The following is a 16,416-nucleotide window of genomic DNA, read 5'->3' on the forward strand; positions in this document are numbered from 1 at the left end:
AATGTGGAATCACAGCAATTCGTTGGTGACCAGGACTCCAGGTGAGTGTATGTAGGAATCTTACCTTGTGGAAGCGCCAAGAAGTCCTGCCAGAAATAAGCCTCTCAGCATGGTAACTTCGGAGAGGCGCTCTTTTATAAAATATGGAACAATCTGAACCACGAGAGAAAAAAAAAACAAAGAAAAGATAACTTTAAGAGATAATGCTCGAAATTGAAGCCTCATTTTCGAGTAAGGAGCTCGCGAGGCCCGGTGTGGCATGGATGCTCCGAGCTCAAGTGCGTCGGACCTCCACACGAACACCCGGCCTTTTTACGATGGAGTGACTGATAACAGCGTGAGCCGACAGCTTCCAACTTGTGCGATTTGGTCGCGAAAGCGTGAGAAAGGTTCATTTGCGAGAGACGTAGCTTAGCGCTCATAGCTCCTAAAGCCGGAACCAACTCGAGAACAAAGTGGCGAATGTCCATAAAAGGAGGCTTTCCAGCCAATCCCGTCGACTGACTGTCATGACGTCGGACTTGTTCTTGCATCTTCTAGAGTGACAATGTGGGGACTTGCAAGTACTATGGGATTAATCACGGATGGAGTGGATAAAAAAAGACGTTTGGACAACTGGTCGACGTCACTGGCTGAAGGACTTCCTTTCAGGGGCATTCGCCGCTTCTTTCTTGCGTTGCAATTGGCCATTGCCTACTGGAAGACGTGAGACCACGAGTAATATGCACTTGCCCTCCCCTTTCTGTCTCCATTTTCCCTTTAACCAGTCCCGTCAAATCTTCCCTCAAGGCGCGGTTCAGGTGTCCACCGAGAGTGAGACATAATAACGAGCTGGTAGAAAGGCAAAAAGCAGCAGAAGGCGACAGCGGAAGAGTTGACTGACGTATGCACTATTTAATGTGTGTGCACAATAATAATAATACGGAATACACTGAATAGAGCCTTGTTAAAGCTACTTAAAGCACAAATCTGCAGTGGACTTGGGAAGGAACAGTTGCTTCAAGGATACGAATTGGTGATTTTCACAAAATCGACGCCACGCTGTGGCGGCGTCATGAACTAGTTTAATAAGAATCGGCAGCGCACGGAAACCTTTGTTTGCTCCTTTACTAGTGCTTGAAGCGTTCAGATGTTGTTACCATAGCTCTCCTGTTAAATATTGGGGATTTTTACGACATTGATGCCACACACTGCGGCTCGATCAATACTATGAGAAACACGTCCGGCAGATTCGCGCTGCGTGCTACCGGGGCCACGTAGCAAGCACGTCCTCGGAGCATCGTGACAAAAACAAAGCTCGGCAGCACTGCTGAGTGCCATTTTGTACGTCAACGAAATAGAAAAGCCAGGAGGTACCGTATGCCAATGGCCTATAGACAGTTCGTAGACTTCTTATAGACAATACTGCCTTCCTATAGATATTTCCTTTTCTCAATTCATAATCTATAGACTGCAGTGTCTCTCTCGAATATACTGAAGGGCTCCGGAAATTTTGACCACCTGGGGTTCTTTAACGTGCACTGACATCGCATAGTACACGGGCATCTAAGAATTTCGCCTCCATCGAAATGCGACCGCCGCAGCCGGAATCGAGCCCGTGTCTTTATAATCAGCAGCCGAGTGCCATAACCACTGGGCCACCGCGGCGGCTTATATACATGGTGCCCCGGCTAAATTAAGCTAAGGTTTAAATATATGCCATGACATTCTAAGACAACGGGACCAAATGCATGCTGCTGGCTATTGTACGTAGTAAGTCACAGTGTTTTTGTACTGTGCTTAATTGCATAATTAACGGGATTAATTAACCAAGTTCGCAAGCAACGAAGATAGGCGAAAAAGTCCAATGAAAAAGTTGTAGAACGGTACGCAAAACGTCCAACTCAGCAGTTTCTAACTTTCAATCTATTACGTATTGGCTTTCTTTCGCTCACTTCTGATGCCTGCGAAATAAAATAAAAAATACCACGTGACATGTCCGCTTCCGCTCCGCGATTGCAGTGCTCTCAAACGCTCCGCGTAGGAACAAACATCATTTAGCCCGGTGTGCTGCTGCCTATAAAGGTGATAGGGCTGCGACGCAGGCTGTGCGATTTACGCAAGCGCAAGCGATAAGGACTGTGTCTGCTTGTCGCTATCAAGGGCCACAAGAGAAGCATACCGCTGGCGTAAATCGCACAGCCAGCTGCTGCGTCGCTGCCCTGTCAGCCTGAAGTACTTGATAGCGGCGACGCCGTTTTCACCGTTTTAACGTGCGTATCCTATTCAAGCGCTGCCGAACAACGCTTATTGTTTCCGTCGATCGAGACTGGGATTCTGGGCATGCGCAGATACGTCGCACGTAAAGCGATTTGGGTGCAGTGTACATTCATGAAATGGGCGATCTGCGCACTGCAGATGCGATTCCAATAAGGAAAATAACAAGAGCCAAAATGAGACGCGCTCAGAAAATTGGGAAGATGACAGGATAGAGGGAAGGCGGAGGGAAGATCATCATTCCTGTCATCTTCCCTGTTTTTTGTGCGCGTCTTCTTTTGGCTGATGTTACTCTCCTTATTGCAAACTACCAACTAGCCTAACAACGTGTTTTACTAAAATGCGATTCCCTCTGTCGCGCGCATTCACTATTGGCTTGGTTTTATGAAGTTTAACGTTCCTCAGCGACTCGGGCAATGAGGGACGCCGTAGTGGAGGGCTACGGATAATTTCGATCACCTGGGGTTCTTTAACGTGCGCTGACATCGCACAGCACACGGGCCTCTATTGCTTCACTTCCATCGAAATTCGACCGCCGTGGCCGGGATCGAATCCGCGTCTTTCGCGTCAGCAGCCGAGTGCCATAACCAGTCAGCCACCGCGGTGGCTGCGGATTCACTATCGGTGGCACGTCCGCCTTTCCAGTACACCCGGTATCTTACAACTTTGCAAAGTACCTGCCATGTATAGACGAATGCATGAGACTCACCTGGTCGTAAGTGGTAATGGCACCGGCAAGGAGTGGATCGCAGTCTCTGTACCAATACAACATGGCTACGGCTCCAAGTATCACCAGGGCAAAGAAGGAGAGGACGCAAGCTGCACCTGCGACGGCAACCCGGTTGTAGCAAAACGCGGTAAGCGTGAACAAAGCTCGCTGAAAATTTTCATATGTCGAAAAAAAGAAACGCGTGAAAAAGAAAGATGTGTCATACGTGCCATCGTGCCTGTCGCAGCGTCTTCGCTGCCATGAACCTCTGCACCGGCATCTGGTCGAATCCTACGCGCACGAGACAGAAAGGCAGCGTCCCAGCCAGGCCACTCCAAACGTTCTCGTCGCTGGTCAGGTCAAACTCGGTGCTGCATCAAGGCAAAGGTAAATAGGGGGAAGGAGGAGAAATTGATGTGGGATTAGGCATACCCGACAATTCTCCATAAAAGCGTCTTTGAACGGGAGAAACTTTATGAGCGAAATTTTTTCATATATTGTAAGATTTGACTACAGCAGTCAATATAACCACAGATCTCCCTTCAGCAGGCTTGCATTTTTTTTGTTGCTATTAACGAGTTTTCATCATTAAAAGCGTTCCCCATTGGTTTTTTATGCAAGCCTTCACTGCTCGACGCGAGCGATAGAAACATTATAAAAGAAAGATTTTGCTACATATCGGAAAAGGTTCATTACCTTCGCTATTTCTATGCCAGTACCTTACAGTTTTCCAATATTCAAAATTGTTGTCAAAGAATGTTGGACATGTTCATGGATACACTGCACCCGATACGCCGAATACTGACACCTTCGCGGCAGCGTGGAATAAAAAACTCGGTCGTCTGAATGGAGGGTTTCCATTACAAATACAGCCTTTCCTGCTTATGTGTTTGTGCAGCACGACACAAGTTTAGATTTCGAAGCAAGGACCACACTCCAGGCTAGACGAGGACGGAGCAGGGCCTTCACAACTGGTGAAGGCGTGAGTGATACGCGTGTTCTGCTGCTGCGTGTGTGTTAAAAATGGGTTCACTCTCTGCAGGCGCGTTCACCCAAGCTCGCTACGAATCACGCGAATTTTAACGCGATAGCGTTAGGGAGCTCGCGTCACAGAAAATTCAACGTCGTCGGCGCCGTTGACCATGAGCGGAAAATCCAGAGTGAAGCAACCAATAGGAGCTAGGCGGGCCAGCTAGGTCACGTGTGCTTTTGACGTCATCACGAACGGCGCAACGGATTGTGAGGCAAGCTGTCCATCGTAACAGGTGGTAGGTAAAGGAAAGGTCGCTGGGAAGAAGAACCTGGAGCACACAAGTCCCACCTGTGGCAGCACCTTCCATCGCAGGGCAGTGGCGCATCGCCTAACCACTGCACCACTGCACCAGGAGTGGTATGAAGACTCCCAGTGATCTATGAGTGTTAAGTAGAGTGTGACCAATGCTGCATATATGGACACTAACTTAATATCTATCGCGTCTGCCCTTAAGGCGTAGCTTGAGCGTCCCCTCTAATCTTTATCTACAAGATCTTAGTTTTGTGGGCTCAAGGAAGTTCATAATACGCGTGAACCCAGAGAATCTCCTGCACCTAAAGTGCAGTAAACAAAGGTCAGTAAACACCGGATAAGCTTTCTAGGACAAAGTAGGACAAAGCGTCCTGGGTTGAAATTTTTGCTCCCACAACGACAAAATGAAACTGCATCTCTGAATTTACTTCTAGCATGCGCATCAGTGGCAGATACCATGGTGAAGGTACCCCTCAGGGGCCCTGTACTCCTACCAACCTTCGCAATAAAGCTGCTCCGGGTTTCAGAGGCATATTTAAGCTCAAGAATTTGTTCCAGAAGTGCTTACTGACTGTTCTCTACTGACTAAGAACGCAAACAGACATGACTGAGAAGGCAGCAAACTGTCCTCTAGCGAACACCCTTTTATAAAAGGGTGTGCCGAATATCAAGAAGGCAGGAGAAACTTAAGCCCACAACCGCCTCAGGCTTAGGACTCTCAAATGTGCTTCAGTGCGCCGCTACACGGCTTGCAAGCAAGTCCCGTGGGCTGCATATTTTTGCTAAAGACTGTACATGTAATCCATGTGGATACATGCAGTCGTCTATTGACAACATGTATCTTCTGTTCTTCTGGAGCAGTAAATAAAAGTGATATCGCAATTTTGAGGTTCGTTTCGCGCGGCTACATTTTCGCATACCCTTATTAACTTTGTACCTGCACAAATCGGGCCTGGCCGATTCTCTTTTGTGCCCGCTCTGTGCTGAACCCGAGGCTATTGATGACTTTTTACTGTACTGTACCGCTTCTTTTCTATAAGGACGCGCCTGCTGGAAATATCCTTTCAAATCTCTCCGCGTTTGTCTACTGAGGTTGTTTTCTCTCGCTGAGCTTCTTTGCTCCGACACGGCTGCAGGAATGCGTATTCCGCCGCACAAAACATTTTTTAGAATCAAAAAGTTGGTCTTCTTCACGATTTTCTTTACTCATAGTTTATATCCTACTGATGCGCATGATTCGTTGTTATTCAAATCCTAATATTTCATGGACGTAAAGTTCTCTTCCAACATTGAGTCCTTAGCCCTCCAACTTTGAGCTGTCCATACAATTCGTATTTAAGATTAATCTAGCAGTCGTCTGCTCCAAAATATTTTATTGTAAAATTCTTGTGGGCATCTGGAAACCAGGGCCTGTGTCTTCTCCAATACTGTGTATGCGCCATTTTTACTTGAGGGCTACAATAACAGCAGATGAAAAATACGAAAACTGGGGTTCCTCACACTGACCGTGATTAAAGTGACCGCTTCAGCAATGAGTGGCAGTATCTGCCTATATAAAAAGGTCAAAGGGACATCTTCCCTATTGTACCCAAGGAAAGATAATGCTTATCTAAGCAGTGACCGAACAAGGATGCTTATTACCGCAAAAATTGGCCGCTAGCCATTGGCGGCCAAGAGCAGACAACGGCTTAAGCTTGAAGGCTAAACCGCGAAACCTGAGATCAATATGAGTAAAAAAAAGATACAGATCCCAGCTTGTGGAAGAAAAAAATGCTGTTTCAAGGCTTTCCGCGCGCTCTAAAAGCCGCTTTCAGCTTCGCTTGAGCTCAGGCAATTTTCTAGCTCAATAATAATTGTGCACCGAGGGAGATTTATAACAACTTCTAGATTGGCCCGGAAGTCATGAGTGTTGAAACCCTGTCATCCTTATTTGAGGATACGCTGGCATTTTTGTTTAATTTCTGCGCATCGCCCGAAGTCATTACATATTTTAGCTCCCCGACTCGTAAAGAAGCATAATCGTGAGAAAAAAAAGAGAGGTCATGCAGGAGCAAGGATTGAATGCCCTAACCAGCAATTCACCACTGCTACCATCATCTTAATCACACCGAATTATTACTCTTCTTCTTTTGTTGCTGTTATTTCTTAAAACATTTGTTTATTGTTTGTTTTTCACTGCTGCTGATTGCCGCACAGACTATGTTCCCCTCTATCCATCGAGTAACACGGCACTCGTTGTTTCTATGGGGTTCCATGCTCCCTTCGCACGCGAAATCGCTGTGTTTGAATTTGACCTGTGGAACTTTTTTCCTGGAAATTTTTTTTCTGTTTGTGTGACGCAGGAAAACTGCACACGCATCGCTGGAATCTCTCACAGCGGCCGGTAATAGTAGCACATAAAAAATAAACCTGTGCAGTATGAAACACTCAGGGCGGTGAAAGAGTTAACGGAATTTACACACACGCACGCACATGTACACGCATACATACGCACACTCACACAGACAGTAAAAACATCCGAACTTTTAACACGATAGCATAGAGGCTTCCCTTCTGCAGAAAATTAGTCGTAGGCGTTGTGAGCGGCAAATTGGTCGGTGTAGGGTAGCCCAGGTGGTCACCTTATGACCAACATGGGACACAAGATTCTGCTGGGCGTCGGGCAGCCCACCATGGTCGAAAAATGAGGCTTTCACGTGGCTTTGTGGCGTCATCACAACCTGGCCATGGGATTGTGAGTAAACTTTTCCAAACACAAATTTTCTAAAAAAAAAATTCACGGGATGGTTACGACTATGTAACACGAGATTCAGCGTATATGTGTAGGCATTTAGTTTTGGCAGGTGGCTGTTCCAAGCAGAGCCATCCGTAGGCGCGTGCGACCCAGGTTGGCCGTGACGTAAGGTGACATCAGACGACGAGACTCAAGCAGACGCAAAGCATTAATAGAGGCCTTAACACATCCTACGTGGAGTCATGTGGGATGATAGCCATATCCGGGTTGCCATGGTAACCGGTGTGTGCTTTAGCATTGTTAGCATGGTAACGCACCCACAGGTTACGCCGACGGCGACGCGCAAACAAAGGACGGGCGCCTAACAGCTATCGCTGTAAAACATTGATCGATGCATATCGAAACCTTTCGTGTTTTACCGATAGGTGTCGAAACGTATTACTAGGATGGGGTCTCGATCGCACTCTTCTGCGCTGCAAGCATCGAAAGGTGGCGTGATGTTTCATGTCACACAGGATTGCGCGATAACAACAGCTAGGGCAGCCCTGTACCACGACGGAGCTCGTGGCCAATTCGCTCCGCAGAATAAATGCAATATAAATTTCAAGGAGGTAACAAAAGGTCCGCAACGGCTCGAACGGAAACAAATGCTCACCGCAACATGGAGTGCGTGACGTTGAAATCGCTGAGGGGCCTCAGCGGCGGGTCGATGCTGCCCGAGTCGTAGATTATTTTCCCGATGATGATTATGGGCGACGCAAGCATCACCAAAGCCTGGATGCAGTCCGCCCACACGACACTGCGCAGGCCTCCCTGCGGTGCGCATAAAAAAATTTACAGACGATTATGATAGTCAGTAATGGGAAGTTTGAGCGCAGCTCTTCATAAGCCACCTGCCACCGCTGGCAGGTGGTGGATTACGCTGTTGGCCACCCTCCGGGATCTTCCCGAGGCAGCGTCCTTCCGGGTATCTATTCCTCCGCTATCGCTGCGGCAGGTGGCTCTACGCTCTGAGGTTCTTAATTTCGATAAATCCAAGGGATTTTTGTTGGGTCATAGAGGTACGAGGCCAAGTCATTTTGGTGGCTTAAGCTGGGACTGCGGCGCCCTTCAGTACCTAGGGGTTCCTCTGCACCAAATTAGAAACAATGGAACCTACTGGGATTCGCGGGTAATGTCCATGAGGCGACAAACCCAGGCTTGGTGGGTAGGGAACTCTCGGTGTTTGCTCGGGCTCAAGCCTGCAACATTTCTTTATTTGCAAAACTAGCCTGTGTCCTGCAGGTTCTTCATTGTGCGAGGAAAAAAGTGAGGGTAATGCACACAATATTCGCTACTTTCATATGGCGCTGCCAATGAGAACCCATGCCTCTTGACAGCCTCTTCCTCTAGAGTCTGGAGGAATAGGCCTTGTTCACTTATTCGTTTATCAGCTTGTTTCGAGTTTTTTCTTTTTCAAATCGGAAAACCACCCTTTTTGAGTAGCTGGGCTATAATTATAATAATTGGTTTTGGGGAGGAAAGGAAATGGCGCAGTAAGGGAACTGCGCCGTAAGGGAAGGGATAAAGGAGGGAGTGAAAGAAGAAAGGAAGAAGAGGTGCCGTAGTGGAGGGCTCCGGAATAATTTCGACCACCTGGGGATCTTTAACGTGCACTGACATCGTACAGCACACGGGCTTATTAGGCGTCTCAGGGCTCATTTGCCTTTCTTATTCGCACCGATTGGACACACCCTTGAGGGGCCTTTATGGGTATTCCTTAAGGAAGTTGCTGATACCTTCAATTTTTTTAAATTGGTTTTTGGGGAAAGTAAATGGCGCAGTATCTGTCTCGTATATCTTTGGACATCTGAAAAGCGCCGTAAGGGAATGGATAAAGGAGGAAGTGAAAGAATAAAGGAAGAAAGAGGTGCCGTAGTGGAGGGCTCCGGAATAATTTCGACCACCTTGGGATCTTTAACGTGCACTGACATCGCACAGCACACGGGCGCTTTAGCGTTTTGCCTCCATAAAAACGCAGCCGCCGCGGTCGGGTTCCTCACTATGCGATTTTCTTGTATATAGCCTCTCCAGAAGGCAGATGTCTCAGGCACTTAGAGAGTATTTGTTTCCTTCACCGTTTTATCGGAAAATTTTTCTGTAGTTCCTTGAAACCAGTGCTTTTAAACGTGTTGAGCAAATGTGCATTTATTCTGCTGCAAAAGCGTTCTTCTTTAAACTGCACGCATCGAGGCTGGCTCTGAAGGCATGGCTTCATGCTAAGGAGATGTTTGTGCCATGGATTATTGTTTTATTCTGTGCAATGCTATGTTCTTCTGGGACATATTACAACGAACAATTAAGAAGGGCATTGACATCACAGCCTACAGTATGTTTTTTTTGCTTGTGTATAAAAACTGTGCTGTGCCATGTGATCTATTTATGTTGCTGGGACTATTTAGTCTCTGGAAGAGCCGCATGATGGACCGCTACGCCGAATCACTATGGTCGTCGAAATATTTGTTTCATGAGCAGTGCGCTTTGATGTGTGGAGTATGTGCTGCCCTGGAAGAGCCGCCTGGCTGGCTCCCCTATCTGGATGCATGTGTGTACCTCCCAGACTTTTGATGTTTGGGAAGGAGGGCTCACGCAGTGGGTATGGTGGCCTGGTGTTCTGTGGCGTAAGCGTGCTTACATTTTCCTTTTTGCAGCTATTTACATGCAAAAGAAAAAAAGAAACGGTGGCGATAGGCTAGTGCTCTCGCGCAGGGGGTCTGGAAGCTGATCTGTTCGCGCCGCCGCGGGTTCGACTCCCAGTCGTGGACGTAGATGTGATTTCCTTTTCTCTTTTTTCTATGCTCCCTAGGTGCGCAAACATACACTAGATTATTTTTCTAGGCTGTGAACCTCCGGATTAGTGCTTCCGCTCTGATAGCCTGCAGGGAAGGGCGCGGTGTGAGGAATGTCTTCGCAGTCAGTGATCCTTCCTGAGGAACTGAATATGTATTGTGTAACTGTTAATCCGGGGCGGAAACAGAGAGGATAATGTTAAAAAATACAATGTGCAGCGTTGTTTGGAGCTAGCGCCGACGCTCACAGGCTCGAGCTGGTTGTCTTCCAGGAGAGGCAAAGGCCAGACAGCTGTTTCCGTTTATTTCCATGTTCTTCGAGAGCTCCCATGCCTAACAATGAAGGAGAAAAGCATTCTTGAACGAGAAAGAGTTTATGAGCGCAGTTTTTTCATATATTCGAAGATTTCACTGTGTAATTGAGCGCATCTCCGGATATCCCGTCGGCCGGCTAGCATGTTTTTGCTATTTACGTTTTTGCGATCGACAAAAACGTTCCCCATTGTTTTTCAATGGCAGTATGAGCTGCTCGATGCGGGCAATGGAAACGCTATAAGAGAAAAATTTTACTACATATCGAAAGAATGGACCATTACCTTCGATATTTCCGTCTGAGTATTTTACAATTTTCCAATTTTAGAAATTTTTGTCCAAGGATGTTGGACATGTGCTAGCTGAAGATGAAAACTTCCCGCCCGCTTTGTAGATGCCAAGCGCAATGTTTCTACCTGCACATCAATCCGGTATTGTGGCATTAGTGACAGGAACACGGGATATGAAAAAAAGGCTCTGTGTCTAAAATTGAAACGTTACGGCTTTGGTTTTACGTCCGATACTTGAGTCAGAAACACTGTAGTTTCTGAGCAGAATCGTCAATATTTAGATTCGTTTTTCATGACCTCTGGGATCAAAATGCTTGAAAGCGTCGTTACCAGAGCTGTGTAAATAGTTCCGGCGAGACCAATGGCCATGTTTGAGTACAGGAGTGGTACTGGAAACACTGAAAAAGAGAAACGGTAAAAAGGCAGTAAGAAATCACTTGGAAACACTGAGGAACAGGGATGGTGTGTCAGGTGTGCTAGAAATTATAAAAAGACAAGAAAAGAAAAACAACTGCAACAGTGGACAGGGCTGCTGGTTCTCTGCCCGAGCAGCAACCTCACGCATTGCGAGCGACAGGTGATTCCAATAGAGCATAACCTGCGCAGCCGGGAAGACCCAGCTTTTCTGACATACGCCAGACGGCTTACAGCGACAGATATCGAATTAAACATAACCTATAGATCAAATACCACAACATTCCAGCAATCGTTTTTCCTAAAGACTACCCGCGACTGGAATGATCTCCCGACTGAAGTGGCGGCCATCACCAACCATCAACTATTCGAGTCCTCCATCGAGGAATTTTATTCATCAATGTAACCATTGTAATGAGGGAGTGATTATTCATTTATATCCACTCGAGCGCCGGCATGCGGCTACAAAGGAAAGCTATACAGCTATTACTTCATCATGTAACTATTTTCCTCCGTTTTAAATAATGTATAGTTATCTTTGCTGTGTTACCCCCACCCCTCGTGTAATGGCCCGCAAGAAATCTTTGAGGAATAAGAAATAAATAAAAGTAAATACCCTATATAGCGCTAACAATCGAGGTACAACGTAAAATCCAGAAAATTCTGCGAGGTATTTGATAATAAATCGATTAATTTTATTTTGAATGGCCGGGAAACAACTCTAAGGCTTTGCGGCTGGTAGAGCGCACAAAGAAACACTGAAGAGAAATTATTCTCCAAGAAATAGGGAAACAAAAACATTTAATAGTAGCAGCAACAACAAAATCCACAATAATATTACAATGACAGCAGTGCTACGGAAATGAGATGATAAATTCAGCGACAGTCGGTGCCCAACAGGAATATACTCGGGTCGGCATTCGGAAACGCCTGTCCGAGCATACAGCGGCAAGGTCGTTGCGTAGGGTTGTCGCGGAACCGCAGATGATGAGACACGGAGAAATTCTACACTCCAAACATGATTTAGGCTATATGGGATTAAAAAGGAAATAAGTTATCTTGTAAAACACTTATTTTTAGGGGCATTTAGGGTATACTGCCCCTAGATTTCCATCATGAGGGAATAGGTTTCCATCACTAAAAATGCGGAATACGTATGGCTGGTAACGGACACACATTTTCTCTTGATAGCATGCATGCGAAGTTGTGGCAGTTACGAAAATTTTTTACCGCATTTTAAGTTTCCTCTATTTGGTAACCTCGAAACCTGGTGATGAGGATGGATTTTTAACGGCGCAAGGCCATCTATGGCCAAAGAGCGCCATGGCACAAGATATTTTGTTCTACCTAAGGTGGCGCCAAAGACCTATTTCGCAAGAATTTCACCCTAAAAAGGCCGAGCACCAGACCAGGGGAAAGCTTGTGCGCATTGTATCGCCGGTGTGTACCTGGCGGTGCAGGGTATCGAACCCCGCACCTCCCGCATGCGACTTCGAAACCTCCGGTACCGAGCTAGATTCCTCTCCCATTGTTCACTGTATAAAGTAATACCCCTGTCACACGGCATTCCTCTAAGGCCTTTTCAGCAAAGGCATCAATTTTGACCAAAAGAGCGAAAGCTTAAAGGAGCGGGGACGCAGCTACACGGTGGAGCCCAAAAGTCAAATAGTCGTGGAGGCTTAGCACCCGCTGCTGTGCTACAGGAGGCTGAAGTGAGTGTTTTAAAATTCAAGTGGTGTGTTCTGTTCATTCGTTGTGCTCAGACATTTTTTTTGAAATTCTAACTGCTTCCTTAAAAGAACTGCAACAGCTAGACTCATCAGCAACAGCACGTTTTGTGTATTGCCTTGGCCACCAGGGGCACTCAGGGTTGCTGCAGCACTTTCAGTGTTATGAAATCTGGGCATAACATATAAACACCCGTACAAAAAGCAAAGTCAGACACACCTTTCGTATTTAAAAAAAATCTTCAAGCATTGTTGGGTGCAGATAATTTTTTATTGCTTTTTCTTTTTGACATTGGGCGGCAATGCGATCGCAGGTTCTTGAAGGCCGCGCCTTTGGGCTCCAAAGGTCTCTCACGGGCGCCTTCGCCTCTAGGGCCCTTAGCAGCAAATGCGCAACATTTGTGCTGTGTAGCTGCACTCCTTACGCCTTTGGATATAAGGACCTGATTCTCAAAGGCCTGCGCGGTGCCCGTGTGACAGGGGTATTACTGTGATCGCGGTAGGATTATGCCTCCGTCGCCAAGAGAAATAATTCCGCACATTTGGGATCTAAATTGACCCCTGGACTTCGGCAGCATACCGTGTTCCTAAGAGGCAGTGCCCTAGAGGACACCATACTCATTTTTGTAGCGGTAGCTACATTACGGTAGCATTTCGAACCTTCAGCGTGGCTGCGCGCCACCCTGTGGCTGCGCCACCACGTTGTCACGTGGTTGGTTACGTGGTGCAGAGCAGCTGCCGGCGGCGCGGTGCCGTGGCTGATCACGTGGTTGGTCACGTGAACAAGTTCCACTCGGCCAGCTGTAGCTGTCGCCTCACTCCAGGTTTAACCAGAGCTAAACCACCGCCAATGTTTGCTCTTTATAGGCTAATTCGTGCTTAGACTGTAACCAAACGGACTGTTCCGGCGCCCCTTGAGGAACGACTTCATTTTGGTCTTGGTTTTCGCTTGGCTCCGACGTGCAATTTTTTGGGGTTTGTGGTGCTTGCATTGTGGAGTTTTTACGATGAAGCCGCCTTGCCTAAGCTTCGGCGGCGCGCACTGTGGGGTCGCGAAGCTGGGAACTATTGGCCTCGCATTCTGCGCTTCGCCAGGTACGTTGTCTTTATGCGGTCGCCTATTCTTTCCTGCTATTCATTAACTTGTAGCACTCGTTCAGCAGCATGGTTTGTTGTCGCCGGCGGCCGCCAGGCGCCGAACCTGCTGCGTTGCACCACACTCATCATTTCTGTACATCAGTGCCGATCCGTACCATCTAAGCACTTTCTGTTTAGGGTGTAGTATGAGAGCTTGGTAAATAGGCGTGGCAAGCTAGCGGCCGCGCTCCTGTGTCGCGTGACAGGTCGTTGAACACCACAGCTCAGATACACGTACAATGCAATACAATACAACACAATACAATACAATACAATACAATACAATACAATACAATACGTCGATACACTTCTCGTCGGCGCCCTGCACAGCAGTCTGCTTTCTCCACACCAACCAACAGACGTATGTGGTCCGTGGACTTCTACGGCTTTTGATGTGTATTATGGCTAGCATAGATCGCGCATCTAAACTGGAGAGTTCAGCACGCAATGGGCGAGGGAAAGTTTTCTCCTGAAGTTTCACTGCCAAACAAGTTAGCCAATAGATTAGTGCGGCGTCGGCTGAAAAAACTTGTTTTCGAGTCCCAGGCTAATAAGAAGACAAAAGATATATCCCCGCCTGTCACTGTAAACTCCCTGAGTGGATCGAAGTTTATCCACATTTTGAACTTGTTTGCAGAGAAGTTCTCGGCCTTACCGCGATGAATTGTCTGAACATTAAAGGCAGTGGCTTTGGCATAGGCGCGGGTTGTTTGTACCCATTTGCACATTGTTTGCTTGCGAATTTTGGTAAAGAAAAGAAAATATTTGGTCAAACACATAAATCTTCCTGCCCACTTACAACGGTGAGGATGGAGAAGTTGGGAAGAGGGTGGAAGGTGACAGGTATCAAAGGGGAAAGAGGGAGAAATTTCCCTGTTCACTAACAGGGGAGAGGAGTACCTGACAGGTCCTGATTTACCTCCGGCTCTTGGCCTTTGCGAGATAAATTAGAGAACACGTCCGTGAAAAATTCTTTGCTGTCGCACCAGAGGTAACGCTCAATCATTCGCGGCACCACTTTCAACCGTTTCGTGACCTTCTTTATTTCTCTCATTTTTGAAATTGCATGTCGAGCTGTGCGCATGAAAATGTATTGCTGAGATCTTTTCTTTTTCGCTGGTAATCATCATGCTAAACGAGAAGTAACAGTGAAAGATCACAGATGAGCCACGTCCGTAACAAAAGTGCAGAGCGGGCGCAAAATACGCTGCATTCTCGTCAAAGTTCAGAGAACTTTAGGCGGCCGTTGCCTGGTCCGCAAACTTGCAAAAAGAAGAATGATTGACGATTTGCGTAGTTAAGCCAAATGCAAATTAGGTGCGCTAGCAGTTCGGTTTTCACTTCGGTTTCGGTGTTCAGATCCAGCGTTCACGGATGGCAGTTGTTCAGATAGCGGAAATAATGTAATTTCTACATAAGTTTCTACATATGTAATTTCTACATTACATTTCTACATAATGTAATTCTACATAAGACCTTTAAAAAGGCAAATTTATCATTTTGCCTTTTTCGCCTATCTTCTTTTCTTGCAAAGTTGATTAATTAATATCGACTAATTATGTAATTAAGCCCAATATAAAAAAGTGCGAGTTGCTCCATACAATAGCCAGCAACATGAATTTGGTCGCGTCGTCTTAGAGTGTCGCTGCATATTTTTAAACCCTGGCTAAAGTTAGCTGGGACACCCTGTACACATACAGCCACCAGTTACACGGAATGATACCTTCAAACATAGATTTTTTCCAAGGGAGATTAAAGACTGGAACGAACTACCAGATCCAGTTGCCATATCTTCCTCTTGCTTTTACTGCTGGTTTAGAGGCCCTCATCTTCTCTGATATGAATGCGTCTTAGTATGTAATTATGTTTCTTATGCGCATAATCCGAGCTTATTTTTGCCTTTGTTCACTGCATGTCATTTTTATAGATACTGCCACTGTTTTATATTGTCGTTTGTCGTTCGACTTGGAGCGACACTTAATTGTTGTCTTTCTTTGTTGTATTTTTTCCACTCCTGTAAGCGCCCTTACTTGGGTTGACAGTAAGGACAAACAAACAAACAAACAAACAAACAAACAAACAAACAAACAAACAAACCAACCAACCAACCAACCAACCAACCAACCAACCAACCAACCAACCAACCAACCAACCAACCAACCAACCAACCAACCAACCAACCAACCAACCAACCAACCAACCAACCAACCAACCAACCAACAAACAAACAAACAAACAAACAAACAAACAAACAAACACACAAACAAACAAACAAACAAACAGACTCATGTATAGTTTACTCATGCAGTTTGTTGCTCCTTCGCCATATGAAAGGCTTCTACTACGTCCCTTGTGGTCTTTTCTTCGGGGTGTGTGTGACGCAACAATGCAGTAAATTTTTCTTACCTCCCCCCCCCCCCCCGCCCCCTGGTCACGCTTTGCTGCGCAGACCTTTGACTAATAGGATTCTATGAAGACAAGCAGGCTTCGCTCGTGAACCTGGTAATGCAAAAAGTGTCTTCTTAATCCGAGAGTCCTAAACGCGCTTCGGTACGTGGTTCAATGGTTAGGTACGCACCCTATACGGGCTCGGTCGCGGCGGCCGCGTTTCGGTGAAGGTGACGCTTAAAAGGCGCCCGCGTGCTGTGCGATGTCAGCCACGTTAAGAACCGCGGGTGGTCGAAATTTATTCGTACACCTTCGCTACGGCGTTCCTCAAAACCC

At 46.6% G+C, this 16,416-nt stretch overlaps 1 protein-coding gene across 1 annotated transcript in view; it reads right to left on the minus strand.

The window, feature by feature from the left end:
• LOC144102369 (putative sodium-dependent multivitamin transporter) overlaps window positions 1-16,416 on the minus strand; it is a 63,402-nt gene that overhangs the window by 11,551 nt on the left and 35,435 nt on the right. Inside the window, exons 5-9 of the mRNA XM_077635660.1 lie at window positions 10,745-10,812; window positions 7,640-7,797; window positions 3,199-3,336; window positions 2,966-3,098; window positions 65-153 (exon numbers count right to left, since the gene is read on the minus strand). Of these exons, the coding sequence (XP_077491786.1) occupies window positions 65-153; window positions 2,966-3,098; window positions 3,199-3,336; window positions 7,640-7,797; window positions 10,745-10,812 (586 nt within the window). The remainder of the gene's footprint in view (window positions 1-64; window positions 154-2,965; window positions 3,099-3,198; window positions 3,337-7,639; window positions 7,798-10,744; window positions 10,813-16,416) is intronic.

The sequence above is a fragment of the Amblyomma americanum genome, chromosome 8 (genome assembly GCF_052857255.1).
Source record: "Amblyomma americanum isolate KBUSLIRL-KWMA chromosome 8, ASM5285725v1, whole genome shotgun sequence".
NCBI lineage: Eukaryota > Metazoa > Arthropoda > Arachnida > Ixodida > Ixodidae > Amblyomma > Amblyomma americanum.